Source organism: Emydura macquarii, unplaced genomic scaffold, assembly GCF_026122565.2.
Source record: "Emydura macquarii macquarii isolate MOO-44397 ecotype Brisbane River unplaced genomic scaffold, CSIRO-AGI_Emac_v2 contig_629, whole genome shotgun sequence".
In the NCBI taxonomy this organism is placed as follows: Eukaryota; Metazoa; Chordata; order Testudines; family Chelidae; genus Emydura; species Emydura macquarii.
In genome coordinates this window covers 6,457,122-6,477,556 of record NW_027130766.1, presented here as the reverse complement: position 1 = coordinate 6,477,556, position 20,435 = coordinate 6,457,122, and the positions used below count along the sequence as shown (strand labels likewise).

At 47.4% G+C, this 20,435-nt stretch overlaps 1 protein-coding gene and 1 long non-coding RNA gene across 3 annotated transcripts; one reads left to right on the top strand and one right to left on the bottom strand.

Moving 5' to 3' along the window:
• Positions 1–4,513: 4,513 nt before the first annotated feature.
• On the bottom strand, positions 4,514–13,667 carry CISD3 (CDGSH iron sulfur domain 3). Of its 2 annotated transcripts, none has more exons than XM_067541189.1 (3): positions 13,479–13,667; positions 11,027–11,155; positions 4,514–7,951 (listed from the first exon to the last, which is right to left on the bottom strand). In XM_067541189.1, the coding sequence occupies exons 1-3, from the start codon at positions 13,515–13,517 to the stop codon at positions 7,772–7,774; spliced, it is 348 nt and encodes a 115-aa protein (XP_067397290.1). In that variant the 5' UTR covers positions 13,518–13,667; the 3' UTR covers positions 4,514–7,771. The 2 variants fall into 2 exon arrangements, with proteins under 2 accessions (XP_067397290.1, XP_067397289.1); XM_067541188.1 differs by having other exon boundaries at positions 13,443–13,664.
• Positions 13,668–13,750: 83 nt separating this feature from the next.
• Positions 13,751–19,908, top strand: LOC137148420 (uncharacterized). Its single transcript, XR_010918522.1, has 3 exons — positions 13,751–13,888; positions 16,149–16,198; positions 19,735–19,908. It is a non-coding gene; the product is annotated as an uncharacterized lncRNA (long non-coding RNA).
• Positions 19,909–20,435: the final 527 nt, after the last annotated feature.

The window sequence follows — 20,435 nt, the reverse complement described above, 5'->3', positions numbered from 1 at the left end:
CAGTGAACGCCCTGATGTCCTCAGAGCGTTGCACTCATTGAAAGGACTTTACAAAAAATGTTTTGATGAGTGCTGTTGTAACACATTGGCAAACCACTCCAAGAAACGCTCGTTAGTGTTAAAACAACCAGAGGCCTGCAGCACTTTAAAGACTAACCCATTTCTGCAGGCATAAGCTTTCGTGGGCTGAACCCACCCATCGTCAGATGCATCGAAATGGCTGCAGAATGGCTGCAGAAATGGGTTAGTTTTTAAAGTGCTACAGGACTCTGGTTGTTTTTGCTGTATGCAGACTAACACGGCTACTCCTCTGGAACTTTTCATTAGTGTTAAATTCCCTGTAATAGTCCTGCTAGATTTCACTTAATATCAGAGGCAGGCTAAGCCAGTCAATACCATCAAGTGCCCAACAGGAGGAGAATGGGGGATGAGGGGAAGAAATAAGGTTCATACAGATAACACACTATCGACTTGGGGGAATTGTAAGCAACCAAGTGACCCACATTTCCTTTAGAATCCAAGGAATTCCCATTTCAATGGGCAGCATTAGCTAGGGAAAAAGGCTTTAGTCATAAAGCAAGTCCATCTGTTGGGTAATGATGATTGATTTTTGGACGGGTTACCCTTGGAAAGAATGGTTAGGAGTGAAGCACTGCGTGGCCCAGAAATCAACAGCTTGAAACTCTGTCTTGGCTTAGCGCCTATTAGTGCAGCCATGGAAGGGAGATTATATCTAGTCTACAGAAGAGACCTTTATTAGATGCATTGCCCCCTCCCTAGCTCTGGGAGTTGGGCAGCTAGGTACATTTGAAAATCCTTCTAGAGCACAAAGACATTCATGATCTTAGCCTAGGCCCCTATAGCCACCTTTAGGCACCTAAATACCTTTACAAATCTGGTCACCATTTTTTTAATGTGATGTCCAGTAAGACGAAGGCCAGTTTTGTGGGAGCTAACGGAGTCTGGCAATAAGGGGCTGTCTGGAAAAGACACCCCAGTAGAACATTTAACAATGTTAACTCTTCAGTGTAGCCGAGAAAGGTCTAAGCGGATTCACTGGCTGGAGGTTGAAGCTAGACACACTCAGATTGGAAGACAGGCACACATTTTTAACAGTGAGCGTAATTAACCATTGGGACAATTTACCAAGGGTCGGGGTGGACTCTATCACGGACAATTTTAAAATCAAAATTGGATGTTTTTCTAAAAAAATCTGGGGGAAGTTCTCTATACAGGGGGGTCAGACTGGATGAGCACAATGGTCTCTTCTGGTTTAGAATCTATGAATATAGGCAGGAGTTTTTTCTAAAATTATTTTAAATGCAGAGAGGTGAGCAGACTTTATGTTGTTATCAATGAGGGTTTCACAGAGAATAAAATTTCACCTGTAGCCATTTGTCTGGGAAAGTGAAGTTGATTATTTAGCATCTAGACTTGCTGATTACCAGATCAAATATTACAATAAAAATGCCTGCAACCAAACAGGGCTTTATTCATTGCCAATAAATAATAGCACCACATACCTGCAAAAATAATTAACGAGGGGAGCCAAAAATCTTTACCACCACCAACTATCCCCCTGAAAAGTGTAGCGCAAACCTGACTGCCTGGTATGCGAGCTTTGGGCCATTGAGAAGCAGCAGGGTTGATTAGAGCGGGGCTAGTCAAGTCAGGCACTTGGTTAGAAGCCCAGGAAGGGGAGAGGCACAGAAGTGAAGCCACAGACTCTTATCTTAGACACACTCGGATCGTGCAAGATTCAGAGCCGCTCTGTGGAGGAACCTAGAGAGAGCTGGATCCACCGCCGCCTGCACGAGGTTGTGTGTTGAGAGAGGAGCCGCTTTGCAGCGACAGACTCAGCAGCACGGCCAAGAGCACGTGTTAATCAGAGACTAAAGAAGGGGCAGGGGCCGAGCTCACTTACAGCTGCCTTAGACATCAAGAGCCGCCCCACCAAAGCGAGTGGGGATTACTCCGGATTGGTACTGGTGTAAATGAGAGCAGAATTCCAGCCCTAAGCAGAGGCCAGGAGAGGGGCGGTGGAAAGTCACCTGCAGACATAACGTAGTTACAATTCCCCGGGGATCTCAGAGCATCCATTTCTGCAGGGCATGCACAATGTTGATTTGCATTTCCCCGCTAACAGCCTGGGTCCTGGGATTTGTTTCCAGCATAATGCACTGAACCGGGGAGGGTAAAAAAAAAGTGTTTTGGGGGTGAACCTAGTTAGTTTCGTCTGTGAATTCCCTTTTTCACCGTCAGGCACTCGGCGGGGTCAATGCACATTACAACTGACGGAGCCGTGCTTTGATCCCTTTTACATATACATGATAACACAGTTGCTGGGAGTCGTGTTTAATCTCCCCCCCCACACAAAATCTGCTAATTGTAAACGACGTGAGCAACCTCCTGCCAGTGAAATGTAAAGAGGTTGTAGGAAACACGGAGATGAAAGGCTGGGAGAACTTCAGATTTCTCTGCAGGATTTTGTGTTTATTTCGGATGTATTGAGTTTGGATCTGGCGAGATTCCCTCTTGGGTAAGTCAAAAGCGGCCAAGAATCAATTCGCTGAACAAGAGCGCTGCGGAAATGTCCTTTCACGTTCAATCCTGACGTTGTTTTCATGTTCTCTCACCTCAAAAGAAGCAGGCGATCACTTGAACCGGGCCCCTGTTTCTCTCTGTGGTGTAGCTTCATTTGATGTCAGTAGCAATTCACTGATTTCATTTGCCCTTTTTTGTGCTTTTAAAATCCTGCATCGCCTTCCCCATCCCAGGCACAATTTCTGGACGTGTAAAGCCACGCTCGAAACACCAACACAACCAGCTCACACTCACACTCACACTCGGGCCCCCGGGAGAAACGGGCCTGCTTTTCTGTTACATACACGTGGAAGCGGCTCAGGCCGGCTCCAGGCGAAGGAGGAGGCAGCTGAGCTGAAGTGTGAAACCCTTCAACGTTTTGCTGCGCTCAAATGAAAACAAAGCAACGTTTCTTTCCAACTTCGAGGATGCTAAAAAATAAATCCCGAGCGACCTTTCATTTCCCAATCTCGCTCTGGGCTTTAACCCCCAGGTCACACAGGAAAACCCCCGAATCCAATCGACTTTTTTTTTTAAAGAGTCGATTCTTTTATTTGCTGATTATCTTTTGATCAATAAACCCAGGCAAGTTTTATAGCGAGTCACTGACGTCTCCTCCTTCCTCCACCCCGCCCTTCATTGGGGCATACAACTGATGGATTGGCTCCGGCCTCAAACCTTCCAGGGGATCAGCTGGTTAATTTCAGGGACACGTTTAAAATCCCCCTTCCCAGGGACAATGAACGCGGAGTTAGTTACTGCAGGAGATGTGGGGCTGCTTAAAGCCACACACCAGCGGATCCAGCCCTCTGCCGAAGTGACAGGTCTAGACATTGGAGATGCACTCAGAGCCCTACAGGGACAGGCCCTTGTTCTGGGGGTGGGTAAGCGGGGGACGAGCACAGACGCTAGAAGCGACTCCCAGGTGTAGACAGAACTTCAGTTTCTGCTGAGGCCTGGACGCCCTTGGCGCACACAGCATGGGGGGGCTGGTTTATCTGTTCACTTCTGCAACTTCGGATTTAGCTGGAGCTGTTTGCTGTCCTCACCAATACCTCTGAGGAGGGGAAGGGGGAATCTTTTTTGTTTTTAAAAAAACATAGACGCAAAAGCGGTGTCCCACTTGAGAGAGCTCAGGGCAGAGGCAGAAGGCAGATGAGCTGGGCGCTCACTGCCTTTCCGTTGGATTTTATCACTTCCACACATGGGAGGATTTAAAAAAAAAAAGAAGCCAAGACACGGAGGCTGTTTTCTGCCAAGCTCCAGTTCGCTCCCCGCTTGCTGCGCGGTTTTACTGGCTGGATGGTAGCTGGGGGGCTCGGAAACCCTCCAGAGACTCCTGGCCCTGGAGAGACATTTTTCCGCGGGCAACACCGCCCCGTTCTTTTGCAGGGGAGAGCCGGGGGCTGGGACGGTCTGAGAAGCAACCCCGGCCGCTGCAAGAACCCCAGCCCCGCAGCCCGTCTCCGCCTCTCTCGGGAAGCCGGGTTTCGTTAGCACCCGGCGATCAAAGCCAGCCCAGCCCGCCCTGCTCATGGCTGGAGCTGCTCTTTCCTGGCACAGCTGGGGGCTGTGTGTGTGTGTGTGTGTGTGTCTGTACACACACACACGTACACACACACACACACACTCCGCACCGAGCCTAAAATCCGCCTTCAAATGTCACCTGGCTTCTGTGCAGGGCCGCCCAGCTCTGCGCTGCTCCTTACGTTTGCACTGAAATCTACGGTTCACTAGCCCGAACCCAAACCCGTCCTGCAGGTGCGTTTGTCTGCAGCTGCCAGGTTGCTCACTGCACTCAGCTCTGCTCCTGGAGGGCTTTTTTTTTTTTTTAAAGCTGGTTGTTCCCTCTGTACAATATTGCAACTTTTTTGGAGGGAAAATAATGTTGTTTTACAAGGGGGGGGGGGGGAAACACCAATCAACTGCCTTTAGCTGAAGGTAGAAAGTAACCAGGGAATGCCCATCATTTTTTTTCCTTAATTAAAGAAATGAGGATCTGATCACAGGAGAAGGGACCAGATTCTCATCTCTTTCTACTTGTGTCAGCTCAAATGAAGTCACTCTGGACTGACACCAGGGTAAGATAGGAAGCCTCTTTTGATAGAGGTCTTAACCGACTGTAACCCAGTGTGGAGCTATGTCTCCTTCTACTGGCAGGTCTCTGGGTCTGACACTGCTTCCAGGCTAATGGAGTTGATTCTTTAGCTCAAAGAAATGCATGTCATGGTTTTAGATCCAGAGACTTAAGGCTCAGTTCCCCACTGATGTGCTATCCCGGTGATTTGTTCCATTTGTGTCTAAAACCCACCACCAGGTGAAGGAGTTATCAGGAGAGGCAACTAGCTGGAAAAGCTGATCCACAGACAAGGCCAGGTTTTCTCTCCTCTGGTTAATGCACAGCCCTGGAGGAACCTCCTTTGTATTGCCAACTTTAAAAGCAGGCTTCTCCTTTCCCCCAACCAGCCCCCACTGGAGAGTGATTGGGTGAGGGAACCCCCAGGGGACAGGAATTTTCTCTCAAATGGAAGACCGAGCCATCTAGCTGGATGTTAATATTTTATGGACTGTTTCACAACTGAAACAGTCATTACAGAGAAACGGGATCCCTTGCAATCTTCCGAAGCCCAAAACCATCTGCGTTGTTACAGCTGATGCTAAGGTACAAGAACAAGTAGCTTCTCTCTTCCCAGGTGTGTGATAACTGGGTTTGGTTTATTATTATAGCAGCATCTGGAAGTCTCTGGGTTACTATAAAGAACTCCTCCACAAAGACAGTCTGTTACAGGAGCAATTGCCCTTGTGTGTTGGCAGAAATAATCTCCTCTGCTTTCCAGATAAATCTACTGATAGGGCCTGATAGAAAAATGTGCCATTCTGACGTACAGTTGTCAATGTTTGACTGATCTAGGAAGATCTAATTCTCCATTGCCCTGGAGACTTATGCCATGATAGGAACGGCAGTGTTTTACACTATCTGGTTTACATCCACGTCACTCTGACAGCTCGTTTTGCACTGGTGTGAATGGTGGTATAGCAGAGAACCAGACTTGCAGGGTTAATTGTTTAAAAGACGTCAGTGACTTGGCCCTTGTCCACACACACACAAATTGCACCGGTTTAACTTCTATACAGCTCTACTTAAATTGATGCAATTTGGTGTATGGACACTCAGAGCACAGGTGACGATGCACAAGCTAAAGCAACTGAAACCGGTTTGTTCCACAGATGAAGTTGTGCTAGTTTGAATCATACCTTTAATCAGATTGGTACAACTTTCTGTCTAGATCAACAATAAGGCACTTAAGGCCCATATCTTCAAAGGGGGGTTAGATGCTTAACTCCCACTGATTTCAATGGGAGGTAGGCAACTAAATACCTGTGGGGACCCGGACCAAAGTCCCACTGAATTCCAGTGACTTAGGCACTTGTGAAAATGTTACCTATAACTAGAGATCAACAGTAACAACTTCAACTGTTTGTCAGTTACAGATCTCCCCATCACTGTCAAAACCAGCTGACCTGCAAGATACTTCTGAGGAGAACAAAGACAGGAGAGGAAAGAGCAACTTTAGTGTTAAAAAATGACCTGTAAAGACAAAGGAATGTGATTTTTTTTTTGCTCCTTTATTATGAGTTAAGAAGGCCTGAAAAGTTGCTTTTTTTGTTACTTTTTCTTTTGCTTATATCAGGCCTTGGCTACACACAGATTTTGTACCTCTGTAACTAGGTACACTGAAGGGTGTGATTTTTTTTTTTTAAAACAGATATAGTTATACCAGGACAATCCCCAGCAGTTACACTGGTATACAAGTGCCTTGGAGAAGTATAACTTATTCCCCTTCCCATGTGGGTATAGTTATACCAGTCTAAGCATCTTCATACTGTTATAAGTGCATCCACCATAGGGTGCCTATCACCTCTTTAACTTTACCCATAGAGTTGAACTGATACAACTTGGGTGTGTGTAGACAAGGCCTTAGGAATTCAGATCTTGTCTGTCCTGGGAGAGTCTATGGAAAACTTGAACTTGTAGGTTTATGACAGATACCAAAGAAGTGACGCTTCGTTTCATTCAGAAGGGAAGTGGTGATGATTTTCATTCCACCTGCTTAAAACTGTTTTAAAGTTTTGAGTTAAAAGCAGTTAACAAATAAAATCTCTTTAAAAGGATTTGGCAGCTCTTCTGTTGGAGGGCTGAGAAAATTTCCAGTCCACATCTTTGAGTCATCCAGGCAGTCCTCCAACAGAAACAAGGAACTGAACAAAACTTGAAATCCCCGAGGGAAGAGGCAAGCAGAGAAGAAAAAAACCAAATCCAACAAAACACCCCTTTCAAAAACCAAACCAAAGTCACCCGACACTTCAGGTTCTTTTTATCTATCAGAAAGAAGAAAAACTACATAAGCCTTTTTTTTTCCCCTTTGCAGGCCATCTTTAATTAAACAATTGAGCCCTGATCCTCAACCACTTTCTACATGCTTAACTTTATTTCCATGAGTCATAAAGTGTCAGCTCAACCAGGAATAATTCAGTTGGGAGGGGGAGAGGATCTCCAGCCTGAACTGAAAACAAAGCCATCAAAGAAAGAGGATCGGCTCCGATCAGGCTAGGGAGAAGGCAAACAGGAACACTGATATGAGCAACAGGCTCTCTAATCCGGACCCAACGGAATTCCCCTTTTCTTTACAGTTTACAAAGGCTGCGGGGACAGCCCAGAGGAACCCATGATAAAACATGACACACAGTTTTCCTCCTCCAACATTTGTGCATCGGGATCCCATTGGCTCAAACTTTCTTTGCAGAGAATCTATTTTTCTGCCATCCCAGTCGGCTCTGTTCTGGTAATGCCGGGAGGTATTTTATAACACGGGGATGCAACAATGCAGACCAAACCCATCTTTCTCTTTGTTCTGGCATTGTGAAAAAGGCCTTGTCACTTTTATTTGATCCTTCTTGGGGGCTGGATGAAGTCACCAGCCCAGTGCTTGTGTGTCTGGTTGGTTCGGTCTGCACAGAACTTCATTTAAAGGAAAACCAGAACAGAACCTGGAGCAGTTCGGAGAGTTTGATCCAATACCCTGGAGAACACTGAAAGCCTGCACATCTTCCCGTTCCTGAGGTCCCGCCAGGTTCTGAAACAAACTGCAAGGTCCCAGGGCTTGTGTCAGGATAGGAAGCCCCCCCATCAAGGCTGTCCAGAGAGCTCTGCTTCCTGAACGAACTTCTCCTTGTGGGTGCCATCACAGAAAGGAGGGGTTTTGGTGCGTTTGCACCCACACAGCCAGGCGCTCTTGTCCTCGTCCAGCTGGAACCTCAGGGGAGAGATACCTGGGGTTGCTGTTTTATGGGACCCGTCGCAGAAAGGCTGTAGAGCAAAGGAAACAAAGCAGCGGTTTCCCCTGGCGCAACCATACAAAAAGGGGCAACAGAGCAGGTGGGAAAGAGAGAGCGTTTTATGGAGCTGGCTTAGATCCATCTAGCTCAGGTATTTCTCCAGCCCCCATCCCCATTCTATGTGAGCACCTCCTCATCTTTAATATATTTATCTTCACAATCTCCCTGTGCGGCAGGGCAGGGCTATTATCCCCATTGCACCGATGGGAAAACTGAGGCACAGAGCGACTAAGTGACTTGCCCATGGGAAGTCCAGGGCAGGGCAAAGAACTGAATCCAGGTCCAGGGCTGTATTATCCAATAGGCACAGAGTCTAGAGCCTACGAAACTTTCAGGGCCTACGAAATTTTTTTTATATATATAATTTTTTATTTGTATTTAAAAAACTATTTGTTAATAGCTTAACATCAAATTAGTTATTTCGGTCGGGGGGCCTATGAAGGTCTTAAAACGGCCCTGTCCAGGTCTTCTGAACGTCAGGTAAATGCCAAAAACACTGGTCCATCCTTCCTGGTAGGAGGAGCCGAAGAATGGAGAACATGTCTGCTCCATCGCAGGTAAAGATCCATTTGCATTTCTAAGCAAGGGGGGGGGGGGGGAATTCATACTGGCCTCCGCATTTTCTCCTGTGCCTGCCTTCCCCCATACCCTTAGAGATCACCAAGAGGTAGCCAAGGAAGTGTCAGTTTTTTAGGCCCACCCCAGTATACAGAGAGCCAGACGATCAGTGACAAGGCAGCAATGACAACATTGATTTCAGCTGCTGGATTTTGTGCTCGCTCCCAGCTTGTACGAGGGGTGATTGTTAAACGGGACACATTTCCCCCACAATTTGACATCATGCGATGAAGGGGTCAAATCTCGTCTTTCTTTGACCCGCTCTTGTCTCAGACTTTGACGCTAAAGGGCTCTTTTTATGTTCTGTGTTTGTACAGCACCTAGCACCACTGGAGCTCGTGGTGCTACCGTAATACCCCTAATCAATAAAATTTAGGCTTCATATGTGGTGTACGTGATGCTTCATCTACTTGCCAAATCAGGCCTCCTGCTTCTGTGTAATAATAAATCTGATTGACTCTTCTATTATTCCAGGATTTAAAGGAAACCCTGTAGCAGACAACAGGCATTTCTCCAAGCGGGAGATACCAACTGAAACAGGTTGATAGGGGAGATGTTCCTATTAGGAAATTTAATGTCCAGAGGGAGAAGGGGACAGCTCAGAGGGGACTCCATAAATGGGATTTCTACTTTCGGTTGCTACTTGCTTGTATACAGCAGTGTGAGCGTGCACCGGCAGAGGGGGATCAGAAGAGAATAAAGTTAAAATCGAGGGAGAAAAAAATGCATTTAACTTACTGCCCTTGACGACAAGGGTTGCATGGTAAAAAACACACAATGATTCTGACTTAGCTATTAGAGGCTAGTATCACATCAATGGTAAGAACAGTCCCAAGCAAAGTAATGCACTTCGGAAAAAATAACCCTAACTATGCACACAAAATGATCGGGTCTAAATCAGCTGTTACCACTCAAGAAAGAGATCTTGGAATCATCGTGGATAGTTCCCTGGAAACATCTGCTCAATGTGCAGCAGCAGTCAAAAAGGTTAACAGCACATTGGAATCATTAGGGATAATAAAACAGAAAATATAATGCCACGATATAAATCCATGGTTCAGTCACAACCTGAATATTGCATGCAATTCTGGTTGCCTCATCTCAAAAAAAAGATATATTAGAATTAGAAAAAGGTGCAGAGAAAGGCAACAAAAATGTTTAGGGGGATGGAACAGCTTCCGGGTGAGGAAAGATTAAAAAGACTGAGACTGTTCAGCTTAGAAAAGAGATGACTGGGGGGGTACAATAGAGGTCTATAAAATCATGAATGGTGTGGAAAGAGAGAATAGGGAAGTGTTATTTACCCCTTCAAGTAACACAATAACCAGGGGTCATCCAAGGAAATTAATAGGCAGCAGGTTTAAAACCAACAAAAGGAAATACTTCTTCACGCAAGGCACAGTCAACCTGTGGAACTTGCTGCTGTGGGATGTTGCGAAAGCCAAAAGTTTAACTGGGTTAAAAAGAGAATTAGATGAATTCACGGAGGATTGGTCCATCAATGGCTATTAGCCAAGATGGCCAGGGACACAACCCCATGCCCTGGGTGTCCCTAAACCACCAACCACCAGAAGCTAGGGCAGGACGACAAGGGATGGATCTCTCAAAATTGCCCTGTTCTGTCCATTCCAGCTGAACTGCTTGTCACCGGCCACTGCCAGAGACAAGATACTGGACCATTGGTTTGACCCCGTATGGGGGTTATGTTATGTTCCCAGCAGTGGGTGGTGAAACTGTCTCTCCCTAGCTGATTGTCAAGTATTTCACTCGCTGCCTTTCAGCACAGCATCTGGGTTCACGTGGAAATTGATGCCACAGCAATCTCCAAATTGGAGCAGCAAAGGGACCCTGCTTTCCTACAGACCCCCGGCTTTAAAAGGGCAGAGAAAGGGAAGTATCTGGCCAGCTGGCTCAGTGCCTAGGCATTTCATAGCCCACAGCTGGGAAAACTCATGCTAAAATGAGGCCACATTTAGGCGTCAAACTATTTCCATTAGAAGCACATTGCAGAGGGATGGGCCTGATCCGGAGAACACCTTTTCTTTGGCTACCACCATCTTCAACCATGGGGCAGTTACTTAAAGATAATTTAAAACATATATTTTGATATAATTTTAAGCTTCATGGCACAAGGGATTTGCTAACTGATAGGCGCTAGGGAGACAGCTAGGTTATCCCAACAATGTCCACTGGGGGGGGAAGGGGTTTCTTATTCCTTCCTCTGAAGCAGCTGGGAAGTTAAAAAGAAGATGCTGGACTAGATGAAACCTGTGTATGGAATTCCTATAGTCTTCGGTGTTTTGCATGAACACAGAAGATCTTTGAGGTCATTTAGGCTAATGCAAAATGCTTCTGAGCTGGGTGAATCCCTAAGAAGCTTGAGGGGTAGGGGACATGAAGGATAAACCAGAACGACTTTGGAAATTACCTGTTTCTTGCTGTGGCCGCAGGCACACCAAGCATAACGCTTTCCTGCCTTCAAGTCCACTTGGTACGGGTATTTAGCTGCAATTGCTGGCTGGGAAGGTGTCAAAGAGGTACCTGAAGAACTCCTTACCTGTGGAGAGCAAGGTAAGGTCAAGTATACAGGATCTGCTGTAAAGAATCTGTCAAATTAGTTTAAACTCAGCCTGGGGGGGAGGAGGGGAATCTTGTTTTTATAAGATCTCATTGTGCGTAATACATGAGGACTGGCTGAAACTAAAAATCTAAGCAAGGATCATAATAACAGGGGGTAGCCTGGTCTACTGGAGAGGAAACTGGACTGGGAATCAGGGTTCTGGAGTCTATTTCTGGCTCTGCTGTATGACCTTTGTGTGCATGTTTCCCCTCCCACTCTTTGTCTTCTCTATTTAGATGTAAGTTCTTTGGGGCAGGGAATGTCTCTGTCTCCATGTATGTACAGCACCTAGCGCCACGAGGCGCCAATCACAGCTGGGGCTACTGTAATATTACTGTTAATATGTTTCCATAAAGAGAGATTAGCAGGTTTTTTTCTATCATCTGTGGGAGATGAAATAAGAAAACATTTTGGTATAGCAAGACATCCCGCAGATTTAAAACATACATATTTTACTGCCAGTGGAATTAGCAGGTTTATGACGCCTGAAGCCCTAATGGCTTGGGAAAGGGGTTTATTAGCCTGAGCTTCTCAAAAGTAATAAAGTCTTTCTCCACCATGTGCAAAGCCAGAAAACAAGCAAGGCTCCGAGAGGAGGAAAACACGCTCCAGACTGGATTAAGAGATCACGTTTGCCTCAGCAGAGAAGCATTTGAGCCCTCTCAACTCTTAAGAGACTGAGCAAAATGCACAAGAAGGGGAAAATATTTTCTCTTCTTTAAATTTTGATCTATCAGCACTCAGAAAGCAGACAGGTCCAGTGAGCAGGGCACTGGACTGAAGCTCAGGAGAGCTGCGGGGGAAGGGGGTTTAGTCTCAGCTCCGCCACTGACTTGGAGGGTGACCTTGGGCAAATCACTTCACCTCTCTGTGCCTCTTTCCCCTTCCCTCCCTTCTGCATCTAATCTATTTAAACTGTAAGCTCTTTGCAGGGACTGCCTCTCACCGTGTGTCTGGGCAGCTACTAGCACAGTGGGGCCTTGACTTTAGTGGAAGCCTCTACGTGCTACTCTAATACAAATAAGTAAATTCTCAAAAATAATCACTGAACTTATAACTCCACCACCAGCTCCCCAAAGAACTGGACTCTCGTTTTACAGCTTGATTTCCACACTGCTCTGATCTGGTCAGCTTTGATATGGGCCTCATGCAATATTTTACTCCTCTATTTGCTCTAGGAGAGTGCTGGTTTTTTGGGGTGTCTGTTTGTTTTTTTTGACAGGCAAGCAAAATGCAATTCATTCCCCCATCACCACGGTAAAACACGCTCCAGCCTTCTCGCCCATTCCTTGGCTAGTTTTTTCATTTAAGATATGGCTGTGCTTCGAGGTGGACAGATAAATTCCCAGCTCAAGGAGACATACTCATGGTAGCGCTGACGGATGGAGCTAGTGCACAACAGAGCGTAGCGGCCATGGTGCGACGGGCTAGCCGCACTGAATATGTACTGGTCCAAGCTGCTAGCTACGTACTCGGGGCAGCTAGCCCATACCTCCGGGTTAGGCTCCAGTGTGGGTAGGTCTCCTCAGGAATCACCCCTCGCCCCAGCTCGAGGGTTCGTCTACACTCCAAGCCCTGCACCTACTTGCTACAGCGATGGAAGGCGTCTTTCTGTCGCTGTCGTAAATCCACCCCCTTGAGAAGTGGTAGCTCAGGCGATGGCAGAACGCGTCCATCCACCTAGCGGTTACTACGCTGGGGCATACATCATCTCGGCCACCCTTCTAACTGGCACGGGGAACGGGGCAATTGTGGGACAGCCGCTGGCGGACTGTCCGGACTGAGACGGGCCCTGCGGCGTTTACACTCGCGCTGCGCGGCCGTTCACGGGGCCCACAAACCCCCATCTGAGTGTAGACGCACGCAGAGCAGGCCCGGGCCGGGCGACTTACCCCAACCTCCCTGCCTGGCGCAGACCAGGCCTGAATTCAGGCGGTGCATCGCCCTTCTGGGCTGGCACCCGGCATTGCACAGGGGCTGGGTGGCCCCTAGGCCTGGTAAACCGAATTAGCCCCCGAGCAGGGCGAAGGGCAGCCAATGGGGCAGGCTCTTGCATGCACCTTTCAGTCTAGGGCACACGGAGAGCCCCCTGCAAACACACCACATGGAAGCTGGTGCTGGGGAATTGCGGGGTGAGGTGTGTGTGGGGGGGGGGGGGGAGGGGAACCGGACTCTCCCTGCCCGCCCCAGGACTCCTACCCCGGCCTCTGCCCAATGCGCTTACCCGGCAGCCCGCCGCCCTCGCGCAGGCGCCGTTCACCAGTGTCACAAGAGCAGCCGGTCTCTGCAGCACCGGCATCTTGGCAAGGCGCGGCGGCTGCGGGGTGACCTTCGCCCGGCTCCCTCCGGAAAGCGCAGCCCAAGCCGGGCCGCTGGCAGCCGGGCCAGCTGCAGAAGGGTTCCGGGCTGCGTGCAGGGTGGAGCTGGGTGTGCAACGCCGGGCTGGGTGTGCAACGCAGCCCTCCCCCCCCCTTTGCAGTGTGGACACAACCCCGCCCCGGCGGTGTCCGCTTCCCTTTTGCTTCTGCAGCTCGAGCGTGGCCCGGCGGCTGGAGCTGCACCCGCGGCGGCTGTCCCCGGGCAGGGCTGTGCGGCTGTTCCCTGGCCAAGCAGCGCCGCCTGGCCCGACGAGCAGGGGCACCGGCCAGCCACAGGTGCGGCGCGCTGGAGGTAGGCAAAGCGGGGTGCCTAAAAACGAAGGCTGCTAAATCCACAGATAGGCCCCCCGCCCCCCCTTTTCCTTGTATTTCAAGGTGCTGAAATAGGGAGGTAGGCGCCTGCTGTCCAGACACCCCGCGCTGGAAGCTTTTGACTTCAGGTTCTACCTGCAGGGCTGGGCTCACCTGGGCTGAGGTGTTGTGTAACACGGCCCTGGAGTGCGGCCCACTTCCCCCAGCATCCAGTGCAGCACCTGTGGACGCCCAACTCTCTTCCAGAAAGGCAGCCAGTCTTGCTCTAACGCTGGGGCATCGACCACTTACGTCCCTGTAGTTTGTTCCAATGTTTAATCATCTTCACTGCTTAAAAAAAACAAATGGTGCCTTCCTGCTAAGGTGAATGTGACCGGCTTTCTCTTCTGAACCGACTGACCCAGCACTGGCACATTGGGCTGGTTAAAGCATGCTTGACGCCCCTCTGTGTGTCTCCGTCTGTTGTCCCTTTCCTTAGATTGTAAGCACTTCAGGCAGGGACTGGCTTTTTGCTTTGTGTTTGTGACTAGCACAGGGAGGGACTGGTTGGTGATCTGGGCTCCTAGGAGCTACGGAAATACAGATAATAAACAAACAATAACAGGACGGGGAGTCCGGAATCCCGGGTTCTTTTCCTAGCGCAGCTGCAGTCTTAGGTGGGACCTTGGACACTGAATTATTGACTCCCATGGGACTACTGAAGAGCCGGAAGTTAAGTTGAAAGTTAAGCATGTGCTCAAGTACTTTGCTGGCTCAGGGCTGAAATACTCATCTTGGACTCATGCCCTTAATTCATACAGATGTCCAATGACATCAGAGCCATGAATTGACAGGCTTTCTTTCTTTTTTAAAATGCTTTATCTGCTAAATACAATAGCCAAGTGAATTCCAAGGCTACAATTACACTAAGGGACTCTGGTGACCTAATCAATCATGAGAAAATTTCATCTTAACATCCTCCTCTTGTGCTGTCCATGATTAATTCGTGGCGCTCTGCTGATTTCCACAACTGGAGCATCAGAGCTGAAGATTGAATTTAGCTTCTCTGCTATCCTAGGCTCATCCACTTCCCTTTAAACCAATATGTTAAGCTTTAAAGGGTGTTTTGTTTTGTTTTTCTAACATTTACCATGGGGAAAATATAGCTTTTTGACAGCTGCGATGATTTATCAGGTGCAGAAGGCTAAGCACTGATGGGGACAGTGAGATTGCTGGCAGGTGGGGCCCTTTTCCAGAGGAATCAGATGATAAAACATGTCAGCGCATTGCTTTTCTGTTCACACTGCTGTTACCCCAGTGATCTCTCAAGAATGCTCACCCCAAAGAGAGGGGTTCCAGATATCACCCAACACTAGGAAAAAATAAGCAGATGAAGTGGCATGGGCCGTTAGTAGTTAGTACTCTTTTACCTGACCCACGAGTCAGGAAAACCTCCCTCATCAGGACAACATTTATGCATGTGCTTAAGTCCCATTGAAGTCAACGAGAATTAAGCACGTGCTTAAGTGCTTTCCCGAATCAGGGCCGGTGTCAGAACTGAACCAGTGGCCCAGTCTGGTGTTAGGAAGTGTAATGCTGCTGGAGCTGCCTTTTGTGGTCATTACAGATCCCAATGGCATTTTCCCCAAGAGACACATTGGAATTGCTGTACCAGATCAGCTCCATAGTACATCTAACCCAGCTTCCAGCTGGCCAGCTGCATCACAGTAAGATGCAAGAAAATCTGCAGTTGGCAGCTATGGAATAATTTAGCCATAGAGTAATTCATTTCTAATTCCAGTTAGAAGTAGAAGAGTAGAAGCGTTAACCCTGATGTCTTCGGTAAAATCCAATTTGAGTAACTATGTTCTGCCTCTCTAAAATTCCCCCTTAGTTTCAACTGGATATGTCACCATCTTTTTGTGCAGTGTAGTTGTGGGCTGTTAAACAGCTGGTGTTCTCCACCCTGGAGCTGGCTGCATCTGAGTAGCAGTGAATAGTGAAGTTTTCTAGGACTGCTTTATAGGAAGCAGATCCCACTAGAAAGACACCATGCTATAATTGTTCCTGGACTCTGTGCCTTGGCAGAAAAGACAATTAAGTGAAAAAATAAAATAAAATGCAGAACTCACTTTTTTTGTCCTACTTTTTATTTTTTGGAAATCACTCTTTTATTAAAAGGACAAGGACTGCAACAATTTCTTGGTTGTACAAATACATTAATGATACAAAGATGCTCTTATTTGTGTATCCTACAACAGAGAGAAAATGAGGCCTACTGAATTCCTTTATCACTGAAGGCAGAGGAAGGGTAAGTAGGAGCAGTTTTCTGTCAAAGACATTCCACTGCTATTTAGCACCTGAAGTGGGTTTTTGTCCACGAGAAACTGTTTTTTAAAAGTGTGTCATGCCATTGAACATTCTCCAAGTGAAAACAGAGTAAGCCTGGTCATCGGCAGTTGTACAATAGCTATAAGAAGGTTAGTACACTCCTGGCAAGGAATCCGGATATGTAAAATGAAAACTTTTTAAGGAAAAAAAAATCGCACAAACATCTGCTTATGTTTTAAGTTTAAGCATGTGCTTAAATTTAAAGATGTGTTTAAATCCAACTGACGTCAAAGTCGGGCATATGCTTAAGTGCTTTCCTGAACAGGGATGGACTTAAGCATGGCCTTATATTCTTTCTTGAATTGGGGCTTTTGCCAGCAACAGAGATTAGCTAGTTGGGATCTCAAATTCGGAAGGACATAGGACGTTAGCATGCAATGTGATGTACAAATAAGGCCCTTGTCTACATTAAAAAATTAACCCCAGAAGTAATTCCTAGATTTCAGGACCAGAAGGGATCATCAGTTTATCTAGTCTGACCTCTTGTATAACACAGCACATGGGATTTCACCTGCTCACCCCTGTAACATGGGAAGGGGAAATTTGGGAGGAACAATCCCAGAAGAAACAAGCTATTCATTTCTGAGGCCTTGGCTACATACAGATGATTTAGCTAAACTGGAGCAAGACCCCCCGATGAATGCCCTTAAGTTGGTTTAAAACTGGTTGTATGGGTTGAGCTTGCTCCACATGTGCAAGCTAAATAGATGTATGACAGGTGTGAACTCATTTAACAGTGTTCACACACAAAAGGGCACCGGTTCAACTAAATTGGTATAAAATCACACTGTTAGTTAAATTGGGCCAACTTAGTGTCTTAAAGCAGGCCTACTCCTGATTGAAATTGAAGCAAGAGTGTCCACACAGCCTTTTGCATCAGTTTAACTAAATCATCTTAACATCACATCTCTAGGGTATGAAATGCAAGTGACACAGTTGCTTTGCTGCCCTGTAGACACTCACTACAGCAATGGGAGGTTTTCTCTCACTGTGGTAAATCCACCTCTTAGAGGCGGTGGCTAGGTCAATGGAAGTCGACCTAGCGGTCTCTGCACTGGGGCTCAGGTCAGCTTAACTACGTCACAAAAGGCATGAACTTTTTTTCACAGCTGAGCGATGTAGTTTGGTCAACCTAACTTTGCCAGTTGGACCAGGCCTAAGTTAAACCAGCACGATTCTGTGCATGGATAGATCTTTATGGCAAACCACAGTCGGATTTAAGATGCTGGATTCGATGGGCGAGCATGAAAAGAGGTGCTGGAGGTGGGTGTGTGTGTGTAGAACAAAGCGAGAAGAGTAGGAAAAGTGGGGGGAGAAGAGGACAGCTGGCTCAGTGGTTAGGACTCAGGAGAAGGGGTTCCAGGCCCCTGCTCTCACATACTCCCTGTGTGTCTTTGGGCAAGTCCTCTGGCCCAGATCCTCAAGGATATTTAGGCAGCTAGATCCAAGTTAAATTCCCGGGGGTTAGATACCAAAATACCTTTGAGCATCTGGGCCTCTATTTCCCCATCTGTACAATGGCAATAATAGCCCTGCCCAATCTTACAGGGGTGTTGCAAGGAAAACACATTTAAGATTGTGAGGTGCTCAGATGCTGTGGTGAAGGGGGTTAGATTCGTATCATAGATGGAGGAACGTGGGATTCACTCGGAAATGCACCGTGATGGTGGTAAATTGCAAAGCTGGCTGGAATTTTCACGCTTAAAGGGCCCAATCCAACGGCCATCAAAGCTGATGGAAAGACTCCCATTGTTGTCAATGGGCTTTGGAGCAGGCCCATAGCGCCCCTAGGGTTGCCAGCAATACTCTCTTGCGGGGATGGGCTATGAAGAAAATTAGATCACTACTTGGTACTTGGGAGAGGGAGGGAGAAGGAGAATTCCCTCCACTGTAGGGGAAAATTCTCAGCCCTGTATTACATGGAAGGGTCAGATGAATGAACACAGTGTCTCCTTCTGGCTTGGAAACCTATGGGGCAGATCCTCATTGACACAGCTCTATTGAAGTCAACATACACCAGGCGAGGAGCTGCCCTGGTGACTCTATACACGGGGGGTCCTATTGCAACTACAAGACATGGCTATAACGCTTGACATATGTAGGCTACGTGGACACTAAGCTCTCAAACCCAGAGACCTAATTCCCGTCTCCTCCTACTGATTTAACAGCCCACAAAATAATTCCACCAACCCTGGCAGTTAAGAACACCTGACCACACAAAGCACCTGACAGTTCAACTCTGCGAGGCCAAAACATCTGCCATGGACCTTGCATTTCAAAATGCGGATTGCGCCTCAGGCTGCATTTTTTTTTATTCCTTTCCCTTCCTCCTTGGTTAAGAAAGGCTCTTACTGAAGGCCATGAATTCCCATATCTGTGATAACTCCATGGGTCCCCCACACCACAGACCTTCTGCATGAAAGAACCCTCCCCATTGGTTTTGAAGGGAGTTCTGGGGGCAAGGAACACAGGACCCAGTCTATTGTGAAATCTAGGCAGTTGGGGAACGCCACATGTACACACTTGTTTGGTAAAATGAGATCAAGACAAACTGTTTGGGATTTAAACAGCAAAAGGAAAGCACACAGTGGAAAGCCGTGTCTGGGTCTGGACTATACTCCAACTGGAACATGTCCAAGTCCTGAGGTCTGTCCCATTTAGACACAGGGCTGGATATCCACAGGCTTGGCCTCATCATCAGCACCAGATTCCCTAAGAAGACCAGTCCTCTATGAGGCATCTCAAGAGAGCTCAGCACTTCGGAAAAATTGGGCCATTTGTTTCACTGCCTAAATGGGAGTCGACCCCTTAGGAAAATCCAAGCATAAGGGCCAGCTGTGAAGTTTGTATGGCAGCCAGGGTTTGATTTCAGACCCATCCCTACTGGTTACAAGACATCTCAAGCACAGGTGTCTGCTGCTCTTTCTTCAGTGGGGACTTGGTCCACTGGTGCTGGAGCCGAGGGAGGGGAGGGGGGCAGGGGGCCATGGCACCCCCACTTTTAAAAGTGGGAGAGCCAAGCCTCCCACTCTTTAACAAAAGAAACCTAAGCACAGAATTCATGTCCCCTGCAGATTATTTCCCCCTGCAGAATAATAGATTCTGCTGGGGAGGCGCTGAAACTACATCTTTCGCCCACCAGGGGCTGCTGTGGTGCCAGAAGAGAGGGCAGCTGGTTCACCGTGGGAGCAGCCAGCCAGGGAGAGGGATGGAGCACTTTGGCCTTGGCTCCCCCACTTATACAAAGGTTCCAGTGCCCTTGACTGAGTCAGAGGTCAGGCGTCTCCCTCCCCAGTCAAGCACAGGGTTAAGCCCACAATCTCAAGGCCCCAGGATAAGCTGCACTCCTCTTTGCTAGGGGACAAGACTTTAATGCTCTTTCCCTCACCCCTCATCAGTTAATTAGGTCGAAGCTTTCCCAAGAATGGGTGCTAATTTGGGGTGCTTCCATTTTAGGGCACCCAAGTTTAAGACACCTCAGATCCAATTCTCCAGAGGATGCTAAGAACGCACAGCTCATCGCTTCACCTGGTGCTGCCCAGGTGCAGAATGCATATGGAAACCAGGTCCAAGGCAGCTTAGAAGTCAGGCCCCGCCTAGCCCTGATAAAGGCCTCACTTCCAGAAAGCGTCCTCTATTCAGCACAGTGCTTAAGCAGATGGTTAAGTCCCATTAAGACTTCAGCATCTCTGCTTGAAGTTAATGATGTGCCCGGGTGCCATCCTGCTGAGGAATGGACTTAAGCATTTGCCTAGGTGCTTTCCTTAATCAGGGCCCTGGGACACATTGTAAATCAATGCAAAAGATTCCTACTGACTTTAACAGGCTTTGGATCATGTCCATAAGAAAAGCATTCGTCACTTGAAAAATTTTTGTTTAAATTAACACTTAGCAGATATAACATTCTGGTCATACTTTATAGTAAGGTTTCGTTTATCAATAGTTTGTTAAGAGCTAATAAACAATTAAGCGATGTCAGAAGCATAAACAGCATGTCTTAGAGATGGTTATAAGGACATCAGTAGAAGGTGCTACAGAATGTCGGAAGCAACCTGTTAACTCACTGGACTCTAAAACAACCCGTAACAATTGATTAACCCATTTATTAAAACAGCTATAGAAATGGAACCTTAAAATAAAATAGGAGCAACATCTTT

What these genes read in the sequence shown, in the direction of transcription:
- CISD3 (XM_067541188.1), bottom strand. Translation starts at nt 13,517, where the DNA reads ATGCCGGTGCTGCAGAGACCGGCTGCTCTTGTGACACTGGTGAACGGC. An exon ending in CGAGGGCGGCGGGCTGCCGG is followed by an intron (nt 11,156 to 13,442) that starts GTAAGCGCATTG and finishes TGCTCTCCACAG; the next exon opens with GTAAGGAGTTCTTCAGGTAC. An exon ending in GCGGCCACAGCAAGAAACAG is followed by an intron (nt 7,952 to 11,026) that starts GTAATTTCCAAA and finishes TTTGCTCTACAG; the next exon opens with CCTTTCTGCGACGGGTCCCA.